Raw genomic sequence first — 22370 nt, forward strand, 5'->3', positions numbered from 1 at the left:
CTTTTGAAAAAATGATGGTCTCTGGCTATGCCATGACGACTTAAAGTCTGTACTTTGTGATTAGATTTTTCTTTTTTTTTTTTTTTTTTAAAGAGAGAGTGAGCAGGGGAGTTGCAGAGGGAGAGAGAGAATCTTAAGAAGGCTCCATGCCCAGTGCAGAGCCAGACTGAGGGCTCAGTCTCAAAACTGTGAGATCATGACCTGAGCCAAATCAAGATTTGGATGTTTAACTGACTGAGCCACCCAGGTGCTACTGTGAATACACTTGTAAAGATGAATATTCTTTATGCATTTTTATTTTCTTTAATGATATCGATAGTCAAATGAGATAATATTCTTTTGCCTAAAGTTGAGAAAGCTCCACAGATCAAAAACATTCTCATACTTGATGTGGTGACAAACCCAGAGCTGAGAGGAAGCTGTCCATTTGAGAGTCTCTCTTACTTTGACTATTCATATGTTTCACTGCAACACTGTTAGTTTTAGTCTTATAGGGTGCTACGTCAGATCTTGCTGGAGTTACTAGATACTGTATATGTAACATACCATCTTTCTAAAGTCTGAAAATAAGGGATTATGGACCTATATCCTCATTTTATAATCAAGGGAATCAAGGCTACTGGTAGTTAAACAGATCACCCAAGGAAAAACAGCTAATATGGGGCAAAGGTAGAATTCTATCTTAGGTCTGAGTGACATAGAAGCCTGAGTCATTGTATCACTATATCCTGTTACTTATATACAATACTACCTTTGTTATCCCCTGGAGACTGTCCCAAACAGGTTAATTTCTTCATTCATACTGGTTAGGCCTTAGAGTCAACCCAATGTGAGTGAAAAATATGATACAAATGCTTTAAACTCTGGTTCACCAGCTTAAAAGATCATTTATCATATCACTTTCTCTGGTTAAAAGTTTGTATAGTTTTGAGAGTGTTGTAAACTAATGGCCACCTTTTTACCTGGAATACTTCTCCAGGAAGACCCAGGGAAAATGAAGACTTAGCATGGTGCTACTATAAAGTTTCCAGATAATAGTGCATTATTTTGTAAAGAGGCACATAGTTCCTAGTTTATTATCATGTTTTTATTTATTTTGAGAGAGAGGGAGTGCTAACAGGGGAGGAATGGAGAGAGAAGGAGAGAGAATCCAAATATGTGAGGCTCAATCTCAAGAAGCGTGAGAGATCATGTCCTGAGCCGAAATCAGGAGTTGGACGCTTAACTGACTGAACCACCAGGCTCCCCTCTTTCTTTTTTTCAAATCTTTATTTACTTTGAGAGAGAGCATGTGCAGGGGAGGCGTTGAGAGGGAGAGAGAATCCCAAGCAGGCTCTGTTCCATCAGCACAGAGCCTGATGCAGGGCTTGATCCCACCTACCATGAGATCATGACCTAAGCCAAAATGATGATTCAGATGCTTAACTGACTGAGCCGCCCAGGTGCCTCTGGACAGTCTCTTTTCCTTCTGAATTCTCTAAGCATAAGATACAGATTTCATGTTATTATTTAAAGCCCTCCAGGCAACGTCATGTTTTTTAACCCATCAAAGTTTAAGAACACAGACTTTAAGCCAAAAGTTGTAAATCCTTTTGTTTTTTGCCCAGCATAGTTTAAAGACTACAATAAGGGGCCTCGCTGGCTCGGTGGGTAGAGCATGTGACTCTTGATATTGGGGTTGTGAGTTTGAGCCCCACATTGGGTGTAGAGATTACCTAAAAAAGATAAAGACTACAATAAGACTTAGAATCTTTTGGCCACAGACTTCAGAACTAAAAGAGACCTGTGAGATTACCTAAGGACACCCTCTTCGACTCTGTCTTGTCCCATCCCTCCCCATCAAAGAGAGAGAGAAGTGAGTTCTAGAGAAGTTGAGATATATATATATATATATATATATATATATATATATATATGTTTTTTGTTTGTTTGTTTGTTTTTAAGATCTTGATGATTTGGCTCATGCTGCTTCAGTACTCCAGTTGAGCAATCAGAGGTGGCTTATTGTTTGGTGTTTTCCTGTAGGTACATGTTAAGATGAAAGTTAAACCCAATAAAATAGGCCCCGGTGTGGTATTTTGAGTCTTTCAGGTTTCAGTTATATTAAAACACATTTTATGTATTTATAGGAAATTTGTATTGCAAAACACAATGAAAAGTTCCAACAACGCCTTCGGAGTGAAGATGAATACAGAGCCCATCACACAGTACAACTAGTAAGTTTGGACTCAGAGAATTAGAACAAAACTGGTTTTTTACCTGTCTCAAAGTGGATAAAATTTATAGAGAATAAGAAAATGTAAACAACTAGATAATAGCATTAATTCCATATATATGTATGTTTGCAGTTCAATACGTATGCATATACACACACATTAAGAGCAGTTTGAGACATACTGAGCAGAAGATAATAGACAGTTCCCATATACCTCCACACACTCACAGCTTCCCCTACCAAGCAAAGAGTAGTACATTTGTTACAGTCAGTGGACCAACACTGATACATCATTATCACCTAACGTCCATAGTTTACATTAGAGTTCATTCTTGGTGCTATTGTTGTTTTTGACCAACGTATAACGAATCCACCATCATAATATCATACAAAATATTTTTTACTGCCCTCAAAATGTCCTGTGTTCCATCTATTCATCTCCCTTTCTCTTCATACCCCTGGCAACCGCCGATCTTTTTTACTGTTTCCACAGTTTTGCCTTCTCCAGAATGTTTAATTGGAATCCTACAATATGTAGCCTTTTTAGATTTGTTTACCTTAGTACTGTGCTTTTAAGATTCCTCCATGCATTTTCATAGCTTGATAGCTCATTTCTTCTTAGCACCGAATAGTAACCCATTGTCTGGATAACCACACTTTATTTTTTAAAATTTGTCTTATGTAGGCTCCACACTCAGTGTGGAGCTTGAACTCAAAACCTCGAGATGAAGAGGCGCAGGCTGTATTCACTGAACCAACCAGGTGCCCCGGTACCATAGTTTATCAATTGACCTACTGAGACATGTTGGTTGTTCCCAAGGTTTGGCAGTGATGAATAAAGTTGCTGTAAACATTGATACAGGTTTTTGTGTGCACGTAAGTTTTCATCTCTTGGGTAAATCCTGAGGAGCAGTACTTGCTGGATCATAATGTAAGAGTTTATTTAATTTTGTGGGAAACTGCCGAACTGTCTTGCAGAGTGGCTGTACTGTTTTGCATTGCCACCAGCAGTGGACGAGAGGGTTCCTGTTGCTCCACATCCCTACCAGCATTTGGTGTTGTCAGTGTTTTGTATTTTAGCCCTTAATAGGCATGTGGTACGTGATGGTTATTTTAGTTTGCAATTTCCTAGTGGCATGTGATAATGAGTATCTTTTCATAATGCTTTTTTTGTCATCCATCTGCTTTGCTGAGGTTATGTCCAGATCTTTTGCTCAATTTTTAATTAGGTTGTTTTCTTATTATTGAGTTTTAAGAATTCTTTGTGTATTCTGGACTTTGCAAGTATTTTTTCCCCTATTTCTGGCTTGTGTTTTCATTCCCTTGAAAACATACCTTGCAGAATAGAACTTTTTAATTTTAACGTTAATGAAGTCCAACTTGTCAATTATTTCTTTCATGAGTTGTACTTTTGGTGCTGTATCTACTCCTCACCAAAACCAAGGTCATTTATATTTTCTCCTGGGTTATGTTGCTGGAGCTTTATAGTTCTGCATTTTACATTCAGGTCTGTGATCTGTTTTGAGTTAATGTACATGAAGAGTGTAAGGTCTGTGGCTAATTTTTTTTTTTTTTTTGTGGATGTCTAGTAGTTCCAACACCATTTGTTTAAAAAGCTGTTACTTCTCTTCATTGGATTGCCTTTGCTCCTTTGTTAAAGATCAGTTGATTGAATGTGTTTGGATCTCTTGTGCTCTGTGTTCTCTCCTCTAAGTCTTTTGCCTCTCCAAGGAAACCTTACAATCAGCTTGTCAGTCTCCACAAAATAAGCGACTGAGATTTTGATTAGGATTATGTCAGATCTGTAGGTCAAGTTTGGGAATAATTGACACCTTAACAATATTGAGTCTTCCTATGTGTAAACAAGGAATAGCTCCCCATTTATTATATTTTACTAGATTTATACCTAAACTATTAGATTTATGCCTAAATCTTTTTTTATGGTAATATAAATAGTTTTTAATATCAAACTCTAATAGATGTTCCTTGCTAGTATATTAGAAAGCAGCTGACTTTTATATGGCGGGGGGGGGGGGGGGTGGGGGGTGGCGGGTAGCGGGTAGGAATCCTAAGCAGGCTCTGAACGACAGCGTAGAGCCCGATGTGGGTCTTGAACTCATGAACCATCAGATCATGACCTGAACCAAAGTTGGATGCTCAACCGACTGAGCCACCAAGGCGCCCCAGGGTATTTCTATTTTTAGTTTTTTGAGGAATCTCCATATTATTTTCCATAGTGGCTCTACCATTTTACATTCCCACTAACAGTGTATGAGGGTTCCTTTTATCCACATCCTTGCCACCACTTGTTACTTCTTTTTGATTCTAGCCATTCTGACAGGTGTGAGGTGATATGTCATTTTGGTACTCATTTGTATTTCCTTGATGATTAGTGATAATTACTGACATTGAGCATGTTTTCATGTGTCTTTTGGCCGTTTGCATGTCCTCTGCCCATTTTTAAAGCAGATTATTATTTTCCTTGCTATTCTTTATATAGTTTGGACATTAACTCCTTATTGGACATATCATTTGCAAATATATTCTTCGATTCAATAGGATGCCTCTTTGTTCTGTTGATGGTTTTGCCAGAACTTTTTATATTGGTGTAGCCCCAATAGTTGATTTTTGCTTTTGTTTCCTTTGCCTTAGGAGACCTATCTAGAAAATGTTGCTAAGACCAATGTTTAAGAGATTACTGCTTGTGCTTTCTTCTAGGAACTATCCTCCTTTTCACCACCTCCTCCTCCAGTAGGGTCAGTTTCTTCCTTGGTGCTTGACAGCTAACCCTCTCTGCTTAACATGCCTGCCACTTACCTCACCACCACTTACTCATTCCTGCTTCTCTCCTAGGGCTTAATATAGGGCCTGGCTGACACGTAATTGGTAAGCATTTCATGGAAGAATGGTATTTCCTTATCTTAAGCAGCTTTTCCCCTACCATTTTACTCTCTTGGGTGGTATATTTTTAAATATTTATTTTGAGAGAGAGAGTGTAAGTAGGGGAGGGGCTGAGAGAGAGGGAGAGAGAATCCCAAGGAGGTTTGCACTGTCAACACAGAGCCCGGGTACAGGGCTTGATCCCACGAACCATGAGTTCATGGCCTGAGCCAAAATCAAGAGTTGTACACTTAACTGACGGAGGGACCCAGGTGCCCCTCTCTTAGATGGTATTTTACATGCTATCTTTTTTACTCTGTGAATTGATAAAGTTTTCTTGCTTTTTAGTTAATATTTTGTAATACTGTCCTATTATCTAAGCAAGGTGAATTTTTTCCTGAGTAATTATCTTGCTGTGTGTATGTGTATATGTGTGTGTGTGTGTGTGTGTGTGTATGTATGTGTGTATATATATATATATAAACATTCTAAATTTCTTGACTCTTACTTTAAAAATCCTTCTATTATGAGTAGTTTTAATTACTGGCTTGCAAAAGTGCTTCTCTACCATTCCTATACGTTTTTAAAAAGAAACCTCATTGTGTTTATAAAGAGATATGCATCATCATTATAAAAGATTAAAGCAATACAGGAAAATGTGAAAAAAAATCAATACCAAAATAGATTATCACAACTTTTCTATTCCTGACTTTATTTTGATTTTTCTTGGAGTTAGTTAACGTTCATGAAGGTACTACTTCCGGAACGTTTCATGGTCCTCATACTGTGTTTTGGCATATTTTGGGAATGCTTGTCCATTTCCTTTCTAAGTCAGAAACAGTTTGTCTAGGTCACAGTGCCATATTTTCTCTCTGTCAAACTTCTGGAGACATTGAATGTTGTTGCTCTCGAGAGGCGTGAGGTCTCCCTTCCCTCAACCCATCTTCTGCCTGAATATTCAGTCTTTGTTTATTGTGAAAGTCCAGTGACTTTACCAGGTGATGAGTGTGCAACAGAGTTTTCTGAAACAGGATGTTCACTTTGTGCCTGAAGATTCAAGTCACCCTGTAGATTCCGATGTGGTCATCCACGACAAATGAAGCAGTAACTCTGACTAGAGGAGCTGGTGGGGAAGAAGAGAGGTAGTAATGTAAGGGAATAATGGAAGATTGAATTTGAACAGGATGAATGGAAGAGAGACAAGTTAATGACACACTGGAGACCACTGTCCTGTGCACACAACATTAACTGGTCTTGTAGGAGGTATCTCCGAGTTTTTAAAACAAAGTAGGAATGAAAGCCATAACCTATCTGCATAGCTCGATAGCCTTTTAATATTCTGCAAAATGAGATGTAATTAGATATCTTTTCATTGTTTGAACAGTATAGAGAATTTTTTTTATTCCAGTATAGTTAATATACACCGTTCTGTTTGTTTCCGGTGTACAGTATAGTGATTCACCAATTCTTTACGTTACTCACTGCTTGTCGTGATAAATGAAATGTACTCTTAATCCCCTTCACCTATTTCATCTGCACCCCCCCCCCCGACCTGCTCTGATAACCATCTGTTTGTTCTCTGTAGTTAAGAGTCTGTTTCTTGATTTGTGTTTTTTCCTTTGCTCATTTTTTAAATTCCTTCAACTCCACAGATGAGTGAAATCATATGATACTTGTCTTTTTCTGATTTTTTTTTCACTTTGTATTATACTCTGTAGCTTCATCCATGTCGCTGCAGATGGCAAATTTCATTATTTTTGTGGCTGAGTAACATTCCATTCCATGTATATATACCACACCTTCTTTATCCATTAATGGACACTTGGGCTGCTTCCCTAATGTGGCCATTGTAAATGGTGCAATAAATATAGGGGTGTGTATCTCTTTTTGAGTTAGTGTTTTTGTATTCTTTGGTTAAATACCCAGCAGTGGAATTACTTACTAGACAATACAGTAGTTCTATTTTTATTAATTTTTTTCTTTTTTTTTTTTTTTAGAAAGAGAACATGCACAAGTGGTGTAGAGGAGCAGAGGGAGGGACACAGAATCTTAAGCAGGCTCCACTCTCAGTGTGGAACTCAATGCAGGGCTTGATCCCACGACTCTGGGATCATGATCTGAACTGAAACTGAGTCGGGTGGCTCCCTGGACTGAGCCACTCATGAGTCTCTGCTTTTAATTTTTTGCGGTGCCTCCATACTGTTTTCCACAGTTGCTGCACTGGTTAGCATTAACATGGGAAAAATTTTTAAATTTCTGTGCTGATAACTCCCAACTTTAAGGGGTGATATTGAGCCAAATGATTGATGTAAAATGCAAGAAATACTTTTTCTAGCTGCTGGTTATGTTGGTTGAACTAAGGTGTAGTGTCTAAATTACTGGCCAGGTGGTTGCTGATTTTGTTTTTAAGGTCAACTATTTAATTGAGCAGAATATAGCAGCTACAGGTATTTTACACTTAAGCTGTTGAAGCCACAACCCTACAGGAACATTTTTTAGTTCAGAGAAAATTTGACTTTATTTCAGCGCAAACATCTTTAATTGTGGGTAAATGCAAAAATGAAACAGTATTGTTTTTGTCAGCGTATCATTCTGGATTTTAAAATCATGATTTCTATTTAAAACTGGTAGTTTCATGCCATAAACACTGTTTAATGAATCATTCATTGGAGTTACCCATTTTACTTAACTGGGAGAGCTCTCTTTTTTTCCCTATTAATAATAAAAATGAATGGGACACATCATAATGGAATTACTATTAATTTTTTATCAGAAGAGAGAAAAATTACATGATGAAGAAGAAAGAAAAAGTGCCTGGGTTAGCCAAGAGAGACAAAGAACTTTGGACAGACTTCGAACTTTTAAACAGGTAATAAAAGTATGGCCCATCTGTTGTTTCTCATTGCTTTTTAAGCAGAGCTGCATACACACTCGTGTTACAAGATTATGATAAAAAACTTGGTTTTCCCTTTTATTATTGAGAAAATAAAATTTTAAATTAACGTTTGATTACAGGGCTACCCTTCTTCCAGTTGTATATGGAATTAATATTCTTGTGCTGTTGGCCTTCCACTTTAGTAGTGTAAGAGGAGTGGTCAGGGCCTCTGGCAAACCTGAATTCTTCTTGAGTTTTATAAAATTAACAGGCTCACAAGTGACTGTCCATTTTAGGCATGAACTTGTCACCAGAACACATTCAGTAACCTTACGGTGGTAATCTGTGGGAGGGACCAGTGGCAGAATTAGAGAATGGATCAGCTTACGTCAGAAATGGTTTGGCAGTTGTCATAAGTGCTCAGGAATCTACTTCCATTGTCTGTGCCGAGGGATCACCTTATAGGTGCAGGAAGCTTTTGATGAAATCCTCTTAGTATTATAGTGAAGAGAGTATATGGTGGTTGTGGACCACCCTGGGTTGAGTAAATGTTGTTCACCAAATCCATTAATGCTAGGTTTTATTATAATAAAAGAATGAGTTATGTATGTCAGTACTTGAAAAATTTTATTCCCTCTCCTTCCATCATAAAATGTACATACTGTTTTGAGAGTTTTTTTAAATGCCAAGAAACTTTTTAAAAAGATTAATGTTTTAATCTGTAAGCATTTGAAAATACATGTAAGAAACTAATAGTTCCATAGCTTAGTATATACCAATGGCATGTATTAAAACCATTTTTTTAATGTTTAATGTTGAGTGAGAGTGCAGATGGGGGAGGGAAAGAGAGAGAGAGGGAGACACACAATCAAAGCAGACTTCAGGCCCTGAGCTGTCAGCACAGAGCCTGGCATGGGGCTGAAACTCACAGACCACGAGATCATGGCCTGAGCCTAAGTTGGACACTTAACCAACTGGGCCACCCAGGCGCCCCAATAGCATTGATGTTTGATATTTTATATTGCTATTATTTTTCCACTTAAGCTAGTAATTTCAGTAATTAAAGATCTTTTTTAAATCCTGTGGTAATTTTGAATAGTTGACTTCTTAAGTGGATAAGAGGGAATAGGGCCTTGATAAAAGATTTGATAAGCAAATAGAGTTGGATGACGGCTGTTGAAAGGGATTATGCTTTGGTATTCTGGTCTTCTGTATAACTGTATCAAAGAATTTCCCCCTGAAATCACAACAGCTCCGAAACAACATCTTGGACCTGAAGGAGAAAATAGCCATCAGTTCATAGATTGTTGTAAACTAATTTGACCAGTTACAATCACTTCTACTTTTTTAGAGGTACCCTGGCCAAGTCATACTTAAATCAACCAGATTGCGACTGGCTCATGCAAGAAGAAGAAGCACAGCCAGTCCTGTGCCCTGTGAGGACCAGTGTGACTCTCTGCCAGGAGCACTACAGGTAGAAGAGAAAAGTGCAAAGGCAGAGGAAGGAATAGGCGAGCTTGGGTCATCACACAAAACAGAAGCCCAAAGCCTCGCACACCTTGAAGATACTTCGCTAGCACAACTTGAAGCCGCTTCATTACCTCTCAGTGGTGTTACCTCTGAACTGCCGCCCACTGTTTCTCTTCCACTTTTGAATAATACTGACCTCGAACCAGGTTCCATTACCATAGATCCACTCCCCCCACCTCTTCCTCCAACACCACCTCCCCCGCCACCGCCTCCTCCCCCTCCCCCACCACCACCTCTGCCTGTTGCTAAAGACACCTCCCCAGAGACACTGGAGAAAGGTCTGCCTAGAACAGAGGCGAACGAGAAGAGGATCCCCAAGTCTGCGAGTGCCCCCTCAGCACATCTCTTTGACAGTAGTCAGCTGGTCAGTGCCAGGAAGAAGCTCAAAAAGACTGCTGAAGGTTTGCAGAGGAGGAGAGGTAAGTTAGAAACACATTTTTAATCTGTTGAGTAAAGTGAGTCATAATCAAAGGCCCTTTTGTTTCATAGGACCCAACAAAGCTTAAAACATTATTTTATTTTGGGCATTATTTGATTGCAAATAGGTTTCAAAGTCACAGCCTGGCAGAATTCTACCAACCCACATCAACAAATGAGCCTAGACACAAATGTGTACCTTCTTGAGCTTTTAGGGATGTTTTAAAAATTATACATTCTGAGGTAGTACTTAATCTAACTGGTAATAATAGTAAGTGGCTCCTTTTGTGTTAAGAAAATCTGACTTCATTTTTATCATTTTTTAAATGTATTTTTGAGAGAGTGCACATGTGCACAAGCAGGGGAGGGGCAGAGAGAAAGGGAAAGAGAAAATCCCAAGTGGGCTCTTTGCTGTGAACATAGAGCCTAATGCAGGGCTCAGTGTCACCAACCATAAGATCATGACTTGAGTCAAAATCAAGACTTGGATGCTTTTTTTTTTTTTTTAATTTTTTTAATGCTTATTTATTTTTGAGAGAGAGATTGACAGAGTATGAGCGGGGGAGGGGCAGAAAGAGAGGGAGACACAGAATCTGAAGCAGGCTCCAGGCTCTGAGCCATCAGCACAGAGCCTGACACGGGGCTCGAACTCACGAACCGTGAGATCATGACCTGAGCTGAAGTCGGACGCTCAACCGACTGAACCACCCAGGCACCCCAAGAGTTGGATGCTTAACCAACTGAATCACCCAGGTGTCCCAAAAATCTGATTTTAAACCTAGGAAATACAAGCACAGTATTCACAGAAAAAGTAAGACAGTTGGGAAGGGCTGTCAACACTAAGATGGCTTTGGCAGGACCATGCAACATTTGGTTACATATTTATTGAGGGCCTTGATACACTCTTTGTATAAAAAAAACAAACAAACAAGGAAAGATAGGGAGTAATAATAGACAATTTATTGTGTGTCCAATATGCCTTAATAAAGCTCTTTTTGAAAAGAACAGAGAATAATCCCTGTCTGTAGCTTTCATTGGGAGAACATTATATAAAACAATTTGCATATTACATTTTAATCTGAGAGACCGTTTAGTAAAATATTTCTTAGCATAACTGGAGAATTTCATATGTAAAACAACTAAATGGTAGAACAATCATCGTAGTAGGGGCACCTGGCTGGCTCCATCGGTAGAGCATGTGACTCTTGATCTCAGTGTTGTGCATTTGAGCCCCACATCAGGGGTAGAGTTTACTTAAAAAACAGACAAACAAAAACAAAAAAAAATCTCTTAAAAAAAAAAAAAACATACTGGATCAAAACTTAGTTCTTTAAAATTACATTTGTAACTCGAATTGCTCTCTGAATTTAGATTGTGCTGGTGCCTTTGGGAGTCTCAGCTATGAAATTCCTAAAGACTACCTCCCAGCTCCCAGTCTGCTTCGGTGTCTTAAGGGGAAATTATGAAAATACTAATTTCGAAGTTGAGTCTGGCTTTTTTCCTTTAGGTTTTATTTTTGAGAGAGAGAGAGAAAGAGAGAGAGCGGGGGAGGGGCAGAGAGAGAGGAAGACACAGAATCCGAAGCAGGCTCCATGTTCTGAACTGTCAGCACAGAGCCCGACTTGGGACTCGGACTCAGGAACTGTGACATCATGACCTGAATCGAAGTTGGAGGCTTAACCGACTGAGCCATCCAGGAGTGCCCCAGCTTTTTTTTTTTTTTTTTTTTTTTTAAACAAGTACAATTGGTATTTCATGTGTTTTTGGCACACCTGTCCATGGTTCATGGTTCATTTTGTTTTCAGTGTCCTTGGCTATCACAGTCCTAAAGTCTAGAGGTTATCAGTTTGACTCTAATTGTGATCCTAACTGTAATTCTTCTCTTTCATTTTATAAAGTGAGCTCACCCATGGATGAGGTGCTAGCTTCCTTGAAGCGTGGTAGTTTTCATCTGAAAAAGGTTGAACAGCGAACTCTGCCTCCTTTTCCTGATGAAGATGATAGTAATAATATCTTGGCACAAATACGGAAAGGGGTGAAATTGAAGAAGGTACAGAAGGAAGTTTTGAGAGAATCCTTCACACTTTTGCCTGACACAGATCCTCTAACACGGAGCATCCATGAAGCTCTTAGAAGAATCAAAGAAGCGTCCCCTGAGTCAGAGGATGAAGAGGAGGCTTTACCCTGCACAGATTGGGAAAACTAACAAGTAAATGGTCTTAATTTCTTTAGTAGCATTCACTAATAGTGGATGATGAGGTCTGTTATATTTTATTGATGAGGTTTATTGTTATATAGCTCAGCTATAGAATCGACCATAGATCTGTAAACTTCAGGTTTTGTGTGGTTTCTAGAAACCTAACAAACAGTAAAGCACTTTTCAAAGATATTGTTATATAAATGCCAGGTTTATACCTGCTCATTAAAAATTTCTACAGTATAGCCCAAATAAAGAGGATAGACTGATTCCAGTAAGGTGGCAGTCTTATTCTTACTTTAAAACCCAAAAGCTCTTTCCTCACCAAAGTATTTCAGGTACAAACTGTTATATATATTGAATTTTGATTTTTTTTTTTTTTAAATGTTCATTTTGAGAGAGGGAGGAAGAGGGAGGAAGAGGGAATGAGTGGGGGAGGGACAGAGAGAGGAAGAGACACAGAATCTGAAGGAGGCTCTAGGCTCTGAGCTGTCATCAAGGAGCCCTATGTGGGGCTCAGACTCAGGAACCGTGAGATCATGATCTGAGTCGAAGTAGGACTCCAACCAACTGATCCACTCAGGTGCTTGCTCCCTTGAATTGTGATATCTGCTCAGCTGCCCAGAAAGTAATTGTCTGAGATCAATCCAGAAAAATTACTGCATTGTTTGGTTATTTAGCTTTCTAAGCCTTTAAAATTAAGGTTAAAATTATCATTTTAAGGTTTATCATAGTTACTGCATAATCCAGATAAAATTGCAGCTAAAATAACAAACATGTAATAAGTGTATGCATACCTTATTGGGTATGCCCATGGTATTGGTTACACATTGGACATTTTCCTAAAGTAATAGAGTTGTTACTCTACCACATTTTAGGAAGCTAATTACATAGTACTATGGCACAAATTCTGCTAAATATAGAGTCAGTAAAGATAACATGCTATATATAGTATATAGAGAACTGATATTAGTCATAACTGAAATTATATAATTTGTGTAAACTGTAATGCAACTATGCAGATATATTCTATTAAGCATCTTAATTGCTCTCTTGATGGACTGTTTCTGTGGGCTTCACAATATTCACCAAACTGGGGAAGACTCATAGTTCTGGAAGGGGAATAGATATAGGAATAATAAACTTACTTATTAGCCAGTGCTTTTTATGCATGCCTGATGGTAAGAATTCCCTGAGAGATTATTAAAAATGCAGATTCCTGGCTTTCACTCCCATGAATTCTGAGTAGATCTGAGGTATATGCAGGCGTACATGTGGATTTTGAAAACTCCATACAGAAAAGGTAAAGTATGTCATTAATTTTTTTATACTGATTACATGCTAAAAGATAGTTTTGGATATATCAAATAAAATACTACTAAAAGCAGTTTTACTTGTTCCTTTTGGGCATGGGGCCATCAGGAAAATTTAGATGTTCCTGTATTATACTCTCATCTGTACCACTTCCCTTCAGCATCTACTGTCAGTAGCTTTAACAAAATGGGGGTGAAAAATCTCAATAAGTGGTTATGCTCCAGACAACATTTGATAGCACCAGTGTTATGCCATGGGTATTGGGCTGTTGGTATCTTTTTTCCCCCTGTTATTTATAGAGGCCCTAATTATCATGCTGTATGATTCAGTGTTTTTGAATCCCAAACTAATTTCAAACCATTTGTGCTTAACATATGTACACTATGCTTTGTAGAAGATAGCAAATATATTATTGTGTATACTCAGGGTGTCTGACTGGGAATCTTTTTCAATCTTGTAGATTGTCTCCCACTTTACAGTGCTTGTTACCTGTCGTCTTGTCTCCTGCTTGAAGCTTCTCAGCTGCTAAGCCTATGCCTAAAACTACCATCTTAGCACAGATTGGGCCTTCATATAAGCGAGTGTTTAGTCCTTTTGATACAGCTGCCCACAGTAGCCCAGTTGGGGTATGTGACCCACCTGCTGTTGCTCAGGCCAGCCCATCATTTCTGTTTTCTGCCTTCTCACCGGATCCTGCCCAAGACATAGACATTGCAGCAGCATTTTGTATGTTCAAGTGCCTCCATGGTTATTTATAGCTTTGGGCTGCTAATTTACCCTTACAGCAGATGTTAAGAATATGCCCAGGATGAATATCACTTTGAAAGTTGCCTAAAAACTCTCTTTTTTTGGCCCATTATTTATGACTGTTGTATGTGTTAGAATGTTGAAACAATGAAATGGTCCCAGAAAATGTATGAGCTCAGATATCTGCAAAGTCACTTAAAAACAAAACAAAACAAAAAACAATGCATCCTACACCAGAAACAAACCATAGACTAGTTGTGATCCCCACCAATTTGAGCAGGCAGTGATAAAGGAGCTATTCTCACTGCCTTGTCTTGTGGTCTTGGGAAATCATTAAAAAAAAAAAAAAATTTTTTTTTTTTAACGTTTGTTTATTTTTGAGAGGGAGACAGAGGCCAAGCAAGAGAGGGGCAGAGAGAGGAGGAGACACCGAATCCGAAGCAGGCTCCAGGATCTGAGCTGTCAGCACAGAGCCCATTGTGGGGCTTGAACCCACGAACTGTGAGATCATGGCCTAAGCCGGAGTCAGACACTTAACCAACTGAGCCACTCAGGTGCCCCTTGGGAAATCATTTTTAAAGACTGAACTTTTAGATGGCTTCTCTACAGATGGCTAAACAGGCTATAATTTGTATTTCCTATAAGTCAGTTTTTTGTAGATTTTAAATATTTCTTTGTTTCTTTTTCAGAGAGAGAGAGAGAGAGCAGGGGGGAGGGGCAGAGGGAGAGGGAGATTGAGAATCAATCCTGAGCAGGCTCCACACTGCCAACGCAGAGCCCAACGGCAGGGCTAGAACTCATGAACTGTAAGATTATGATCTGAGCTGAAATCAAGAGTTGCACACTTAACTGGTCAAGTCACCCAGGCACCCCTAGTTTAAGATTTTAAACCACTAGCTCTTCAAAGAAGATAATTTCTCGGGGTCCCTGGGTAGCTCAGTTGCTTGAGTGTCCCAACTTCAGCGCAGGTCATGATCTCACATACATGGGTTCAAGCCCCACGTCGGACTCTGTGCTGACAGCTCGGAGCCTGGAGCCTGCTTCAGATTCATTCATTCTCTCTCTCTCTCTCTCTCTCTCTCTCTCTCTCTCTCTCTCTCTCTGCCTCTCCCCTGCTCACACTCTGTCTCTTGTTAAATAAATAAATAAATAAATAAATAAATAAATAAATAAATAAATAAAATAAAATAAAATAAAATAAAATAATTTCTCAAAACTTCATGAAGTAGAAAGTGAAGATATCCTGTTTTGCTTTGTCTTTCTTGAAAACTCTTCTTGGGACAGCCATAGGTAATAGTGTCCTTGAAGGAAATTTCTAAACGGAATGAAATACATATATAAGCTTTTTATTTTCTATTTTGTTTTCTGTGGGTTCCTTCATAAAGTTATGAAGTAACTATGACAATACTGTCTGTTAGAAATACAGTTTGAGGGATGGATGGAATTTAAACAGTTCAAGTCACATTAAAAAGGTAAAAAGAAACATGTGAAATTGATTTCATTAATATTTTATATGATGTATCCAAAATCGTATGTTTCAACATGTTATCACTATAAAAAATTCACGAGGTATTTCACATTTGTTTTGTACCTGGGTCTTCAAAATCCAGTGTGTATTTTAGCTAGTAGCACATCTCAGTGTTGATGCTAAGTATTCAGTGGTTAAATGTGAAATGCCTTACCAAAACAATAAAATTATATTTAATGAACAAATATTTTATGCTGCTTCAGATTTCAATTTAAATCACATTAAAAATCCATTTTCTCAGACTAGCCACATTTCAAGTGCTCAAAAGCCACATGTAGCTATAGTATTAAATAACGCAGAACTAATAATGCATGTCTGTTTTTATCTGCCAAGTAGGTCTTTCAAAGAATTATTCCTATGCCATATGTAAGCCATGGATCTCAAACACAACTATTCTGAAACTTAAAAAGCCCTACCACAAGGATCCCTTTAAAGACCAGTACTAATCCTATCCTCTAAATAGCAATATAACAAAAACTCACAGTCTAGTGAATTTTTAAAATATCATTTAACAATTCTTACTACACTGGCAGTTTGACGCCAATATTTTAGACTGTTTTTTCCTTTTTACCGTATAGTTTTGACATAAAATCTTAGTAGAAGAAATAAAAGTGAATCTACCCTACAACCTTATGTGATCAAAATCCATATTCAGATTATTTTGTTTTCATTTTTACTGTTTTATGAATAGAAATGTATCCTTTTTTTAAAAAAGTGTCTCCTGTATGCTATCTCTACAAATGGGTATTTCTAAGCTATTTATCAGTGTTCATCTGGGTATTACAGAAGTTGTGTGGGAACATATATATACACACTGACCTTAATAAGCCATCATTTTGTAATACATTGTATTATTTTTTTCTAAACAGGTGACTCAACGGAAAGAAAAAAATACAGTTGAAGATCAGTTCTTACTGTTTTGGAAAACAAAATTTTAAACATGCGATTTCCCAATTGGATTCCATTAGATGCAAAGTGTATTGGCACAGTGGTGTGAAAAAACAGAGGCACAGTTGGCAAGTTATCGCTTTTCCAGTCATTCCAGTAGTTGGTGGTTAACAGGAGTTTTAGATGTGCAGTGCTCCTGATGCAGTGAAGAAAAGGCCTTCTGGACATGCCTGGTTTTTTTAAGCACCTTCCCCTCCTGTCCACCCAGTTACATCCTTGTAGTGGCCAGTAAAGCTAGGGGTTGCTCTGAGTTGGAAGAACACTGGGTTGACAGAGATCTACTGTGAGCTGTATTGAGTCTGCTTTGAAATCCATCTTTAAGTGCACTGAATAGTCCTCTGCTTGAAAAGACAGCACCTCTTCCATACCAGCTTATATAAATAGTGCAGCACTCTGAAAAAGAAGTGTATCATGATAGCTATAGGACAGGAATTGGAAAGAATCAGGTGGAAATGCACTGAAAATGTTCACATTTTAAAGATGTTCAACATCTGAAAAGATAACCACAGAGATGCATTTAATGTGTTTACCACAACATGATAGATTTACCATGGCATATTTTTAAAAGACCACACACTCTTACACTTTGTAAGGTTTTGAAGTAAAAATTTCCATGCTTTTAAATAGCTCTTCATAATTGTGAATTTATAATAGTTTGAATTTCATGTGCAACTTTGTGTATGAAAAGCAATACTTTGTAACTTGATAATATTTCAAATTATTTTTAGTCTTTTTGTTTGAACGATTGCTTGATTAGTGTAATGCAACATGACTTTCCTATTGAGAATCAAAAAAGAGGATTCAATAATAGGGATGCTGATCTTAAATCTTTGTAACGGGCACATTTAAGTTTCTCTGTTATGCTCCGCAGTGAAATGTGCTCTACAAATAATGCAGAAACTAGACAGGCAGAAAAGCCTTCTGGGCTGGCATTTTACTATCCTCACATGTTTTGAGTGGGATTTTGGGAGAGAGCCTTTGTTACTGTCAGGAGACTTTTTAAAACATAGGTATAAAGTTCTAGGTGCTGATTTTGCTGTATTGGAGTCCTGAAAGATGCATTTATGTGAAAGGAGCCATTATGAATTCTCAGCAGGACTGCTGGGGGCTTGACCGAAGGTAGATCTGTTGGACCCAGTCTATAGTATTCTGTAGAGTGTAATTCTGTATAAGACACATGTTGGCCTTTATATGAAGGGAGTTAAGGACTGAGGAACTAAAAAGAACTTTTATTTTTTCTGAGGCATTTCTCTGGCCTAGACCCAGAAAAGCAGTCCTAGAGTAAAAGTCCTTGAATGTGTATAAAGTGGTTTTCATGGAGAGAAAAAAAAATGCTCACAGATTTGTCCCTTTAAGATGTTACTTCCTTTAAAATAATTAAGGAGAAAACTTCCTGCTTACTGATGAGTAGGAGCTTTTGCACAGCATTTTCACATGTTTCATATTTTATTCATGTTTTATTCCCACTTCTTATCTTGGAAGATTACATCTGTACCCGAGATATATATTTTAATGTTCATCTCACAGCGGGGAGGTGTGTGTGGACCCTCCCCTCCCGTTTCCTTCAGTACAGAACTGAAGCATTCTTTTCAACCAAAGACTGATTGGTTTGATTTTTTTTAAGCAAGTTTGCAAACCTTTAAAAAATCACGTATCAGTTTCAAACCTCTGGATGCTTATGGATCAGTTCGTTTTTTCATCCATTGACATTCTGAAAAATACAGGAGAACCTAATATTAAACGTACAGCAAAAGCACTGGGATTTTTCTATGCCAGGAATTGCTCCCTATTTAGTGTTAGAGCTGGGATTCCATCAAAAGACAGGTTCTCTTAGAAATGGGTCTTGTGAGTTGTCTTTCACAGCCATGTTCTAGTAAGTCTCTGGCAAATACTGGAGGGGTACAGACCCCTGTGAATCCTTTGGAGGTGCATCCATACCTCTGAGCACACCCCACTGTGGCACTCCATGAAGGGCATCTCACTTGATGATGAGCAGGTTAAAGTGCGGTCTTGTTAGCAACCAGCTGTGCTTATTCTCTGCTGAGTAACTTTTCCAGTACACGTATCTTCTGTCCTTAAGATTCCGATTCCTCCTTCCACAGAAGTACAAGTTAGTGCAGATCACCATCCTTTGGAGCCCGTAAATAATGCTGAAATTTCAAATAACTCCAGTCCATTTGTCCAAGATGACATTACCAGTTGAATCCTCGTGTTAATTTTATTTTCTCCCCCCAACCTGTTAATTTTAAAGAGGTTTTGGAACCCAACAAAATTATGTAAGCATGGTTAAATTCCCCTTTTCTCCACCTGCCCTTAAAAAAAAAATGAGCATTTTTGCGCTTTACATTAAGGTTTTATATATTTAGTTAGGATGACATTTACAGGTGATCATGTTTCAAGTACTGGACTTGCCTGTACTATTTATATGGTTTAAAATATTTGATAGTTTTATCTCAGTGTATCATTTGTCATAAGAATACACAAACAGCTGCTTGCTTATGCCGAATCAGTTTAGGAGTTGATTTATCAGTCTAGACTCGACTGCAGTATATTTTAAGTGGGGAAACAAATAGATAACTTGGGGGTATTGTAAGGCTAATGTTACTGCCCACTTGAGTGCCACTTAATACTCAAACTGTTGTGTATATAACCAATGTGGCACACAGAAAACGTATTCCTACCCATCTCCAATATGGGGGGTACTGTGGGGTAGCAGTATGACAAAAGGCCTGGCTAAAGAGATTTTTAAAAGATGAGCAGTTGTCTTGTTTGCTGTATGTTTTATAGGTTTTGAGTTGGTGAGTACTATTGAAAACAATCATTCCCTAGTTCTCATTGCAGAACTGAAAGATTTCTTAATGTGTATTTTTAAAACAACTAGGCACAGCTCTAAGAGTGGATCAGGTGTAGGATTTCCACAGCGGGAATGTGGGTTTTTTCTCATTATGTGAAACCATAGAAAATCTTCAGCACTTTCATTTACTCTGTATAATGGGGGGTGGGGGTGGAAATCCTTGTTTCTACAAAGCTGAACTGTGTACCAATATTAGGTAACATGGCACGACCACTTTGCGATAAAAGAGTGTTAAATTGTAAAGCATACTTAGATCATAGCAGGCACCAAGAATTAAAACTCATATATCAGTGGAACAAAAATGAACGGGCAGCATCCTCTGTTTGGAATGGGACCAGGATACAATTAACACAATTTTATACATTCCCTAAGATGCCATTTTTTAATTGCATTCATTGAGTTTGTGTATAAATGTGAATCTGTGCTTTTAGCCTAAGGAAAGTTTTTCTTTCACTACAGGTTTTAAAAAAAAAAAAAACTTATACGTATCATGAGATAGCAATCTATAAAGCACTAATGGGTCCATGACGGCCTTATCAGGGAGTTGAAATTTCATATGCTTTACCAGGTTTATTTTAAGAAATCTTCTTGAACAGCTGTAAAACATTTAAAAATCGTGGCAGATGCATTGTTAACATGCAACCATTTGATTAGGAGAACAGAAACCCTAATAAGTTGTCCCTAACTCTTGCACTGAATTTAAATGATAAAGTTAAATGTGCATTATAAACAGATTTTATTTCACCTTTATTGCTTAGAAGAGCTATGCTTAGTGCTAGAGGATGGGCCAGCACGATTGATTTCAGAGGGAAGAGGTAAAAAAAGTAGAAGCACCTTACTTACTGTTGGAGCCTGTTGCATTGATTTAGTGCTGCTGAACAATTCAGTAGTTACTTCTGAACTTTGCTACAAAGTGCTCTTTAGTTAAAGCACATGAGGAGGAACCTCTGCTTAAATTGCTTTGTAAAATAAAGCAATGGTATTTTTTATCCTATAAATAATCTAATTTAAAAGCTTTTCTTAAAAAATGAGTTTATATTGCTGCCTAAACTATCATGTATGTAAACAGAGGTTTTTTTTTACGGTGAGAGGGAATTTGGAGAGTGTGTGTGTGTGTGTGTGTGTGTGAGAGAGAGAGAGAGAGAGAGAAATGTCTGCCCATTGGGTTATTTTGAAGATGTGTTCATTCTAAAATGTTTTGCCCACAGTAAATGTACAGCTTGGTATTTGAGGAATTTAATTGAGAATCCAAATTTCTAAATGTTTCTCCCCTTCCCTCTATAATTATGCCACTAAGGTGCATGTACAGAAAATACCTCTGAGGTTGACATGTTAAATATTGTATCAATGCTCTTTCACACTGAATCTCAAAGCAGTCATTTGTTTTGAGAGGTAAGGGAAAGTTTTTCTGTTTTTTTGTTTTGTTTTTTTAAAGTCGGTTATAAGAGTGCCTCAATTTGGGGGAATTAAGGGTGGATAGGAAAGGCTGTGCAAAGTGAGTTTTAGATGTATACAGAAAGGTATGGGTATTGGTTATAGAGCTGAATTTTAACAAGGGAAGTTTGGGTTTTGTTTTTTTTTTTTAACTTGCATGTTCTATGGTTAACTATCAAAGAGTGTAACAAGTTATAGCTTTTCCCAATACTAATTACATTGGTTTTAGGAAGTCTTCATGATCACAAGATGGCATTTTCCCTTCAATTGTGAACCAAGAGGGGTAGACGATACAACCCAGACAGTGACTTCTGACTTCTTCGACTCGGACAGAATCAACACTGTCTCACTGAGTTTCTTACTGTACTGTATGTCTTGCCAAGTATGAAACCATAATATATATATTGTTTGTGAAAATTCGAAGGCTACAGATCATTTTGCATGATGAAAGCCCATAAGGGCTAATGAAACTGACATGTTTTTTAGCCTTTCTGGTTCAATGAAAATTACAATGGCAGACCAATTCACTATTTACTAGCTTTGTGCAATATTATAATGGTAGAAGCAAAACACTAGCACATTGTGCTTGGCTTTTAAAGATGGCTTTAACACCGTACATTAGATGGAAGTACAGTGTATTGTAAATGCCACTCTTGCAAATTTACAATACTTATATGCTCCATTAATAATATTTTAAAGTATTAAAAGTACAAAGAAAAAACTAAGCAGGCATTTATAGCAATACTCTGAAATCTCCAATAATTGTTTTGACTGTTGCCTTTTGCTCTTTAGTGCAACTTTTCTGCATTGTAATTACTGCTTTGTATTTCCTGTTTTTTACACTTACGACTTCAGAGTTAAGTACTTGTACAGCAAGTATTGCAGTCACCTTCTCTTGTACATGCAATGTAACAACATACAGTTTTGGTGCTTAACAATATTCCTCTTTTTCTTTAATAAAAGATATTTATTGAGTTAACTTCATTTTGTTTGTTTAAAACAACATTGGTGGGGTGCCTGGGTGGCTCTGTCAGTTGAGCCCCTGACTCTTGATTTTGGTGCAGGTCATGATCTTACCATCTATGGGTTCGAGCCCTCCTCCCCAGTGCGGAGCCGACTTGGGATTCTCTCTCCCTCTCTCAAAATAAATAAACTTAAAAAGAAAAAAATGCATTGGTGGTATGCTTTTGCTATAAGATGATAAACAGGCTTCAGAGATGGTGTACCCCTGTACCAGTGCCTCTTCCTGAGTATTTGTAATGAAGCGTTTTAACGGTAGCTGAATTTGTGGTAATAACAGCCTTATTTATGTGATCTAGAAAGCTGTCGACATCGTTGGGCAATGTTGGCTTTCAACGTTGGAAGGTCTTTAAATACCTTTCATTTTAGCAAGCAATTTGTGACCATTTAAATGGAGATTATTGGTTTTAC

At 37.9% G+C, this 22370-nt stretch overlaps 1 protein-coding gene across 1 annotated transcript in view; it reads left to right on the plus strand.

The window, feature by feature from the left end:
* The window catches only part of JMY (junction mediating and regulatory protein, p53 cofactor), a 98603-nt gene extending 76685 nt beyond the window's left edge, over positions 1-21918 (plus strand). The window contains exons 7-11 of the mRNA XM_053224299.1: positions 2130-2216; positions 7869-7964; positions 9322-9919; positions 11816-12135; positions 16583-21918. Of these exons, the coding sequence (XP_053080274.1) occupies positions 2130-2216; positions 7869-7964; positions 9322-9919; positions 11816-12123 (1089 nt within the window). The 3' untranslated portion in view covers positions 12124-12135; positions 16583-21918. The remainder of the gene's footprint in view (positions 1-2129; positions 2217-7868; positions 7965-9321; positions 9920-11815; positions 12136-16582) is intronic.
* Positions 21919-22370: the final 452 nt, after the last annotated feature.

Source organism: Acinonyx jubatus, chromosome A1 (genome assembly GCF_027475565.1).
Source record: "Acinonyx jubatus isolate Ajub_Pintada_27869175 chromosome A1, VMU_Ajub_asm_v1.0, whole genome shotgun sequence".
NCBI lineage: Eukaryota > Metazoa > Chordata > Mammalia > Carnivora > Felidae > Acinonyx > Acinonyx jubatus.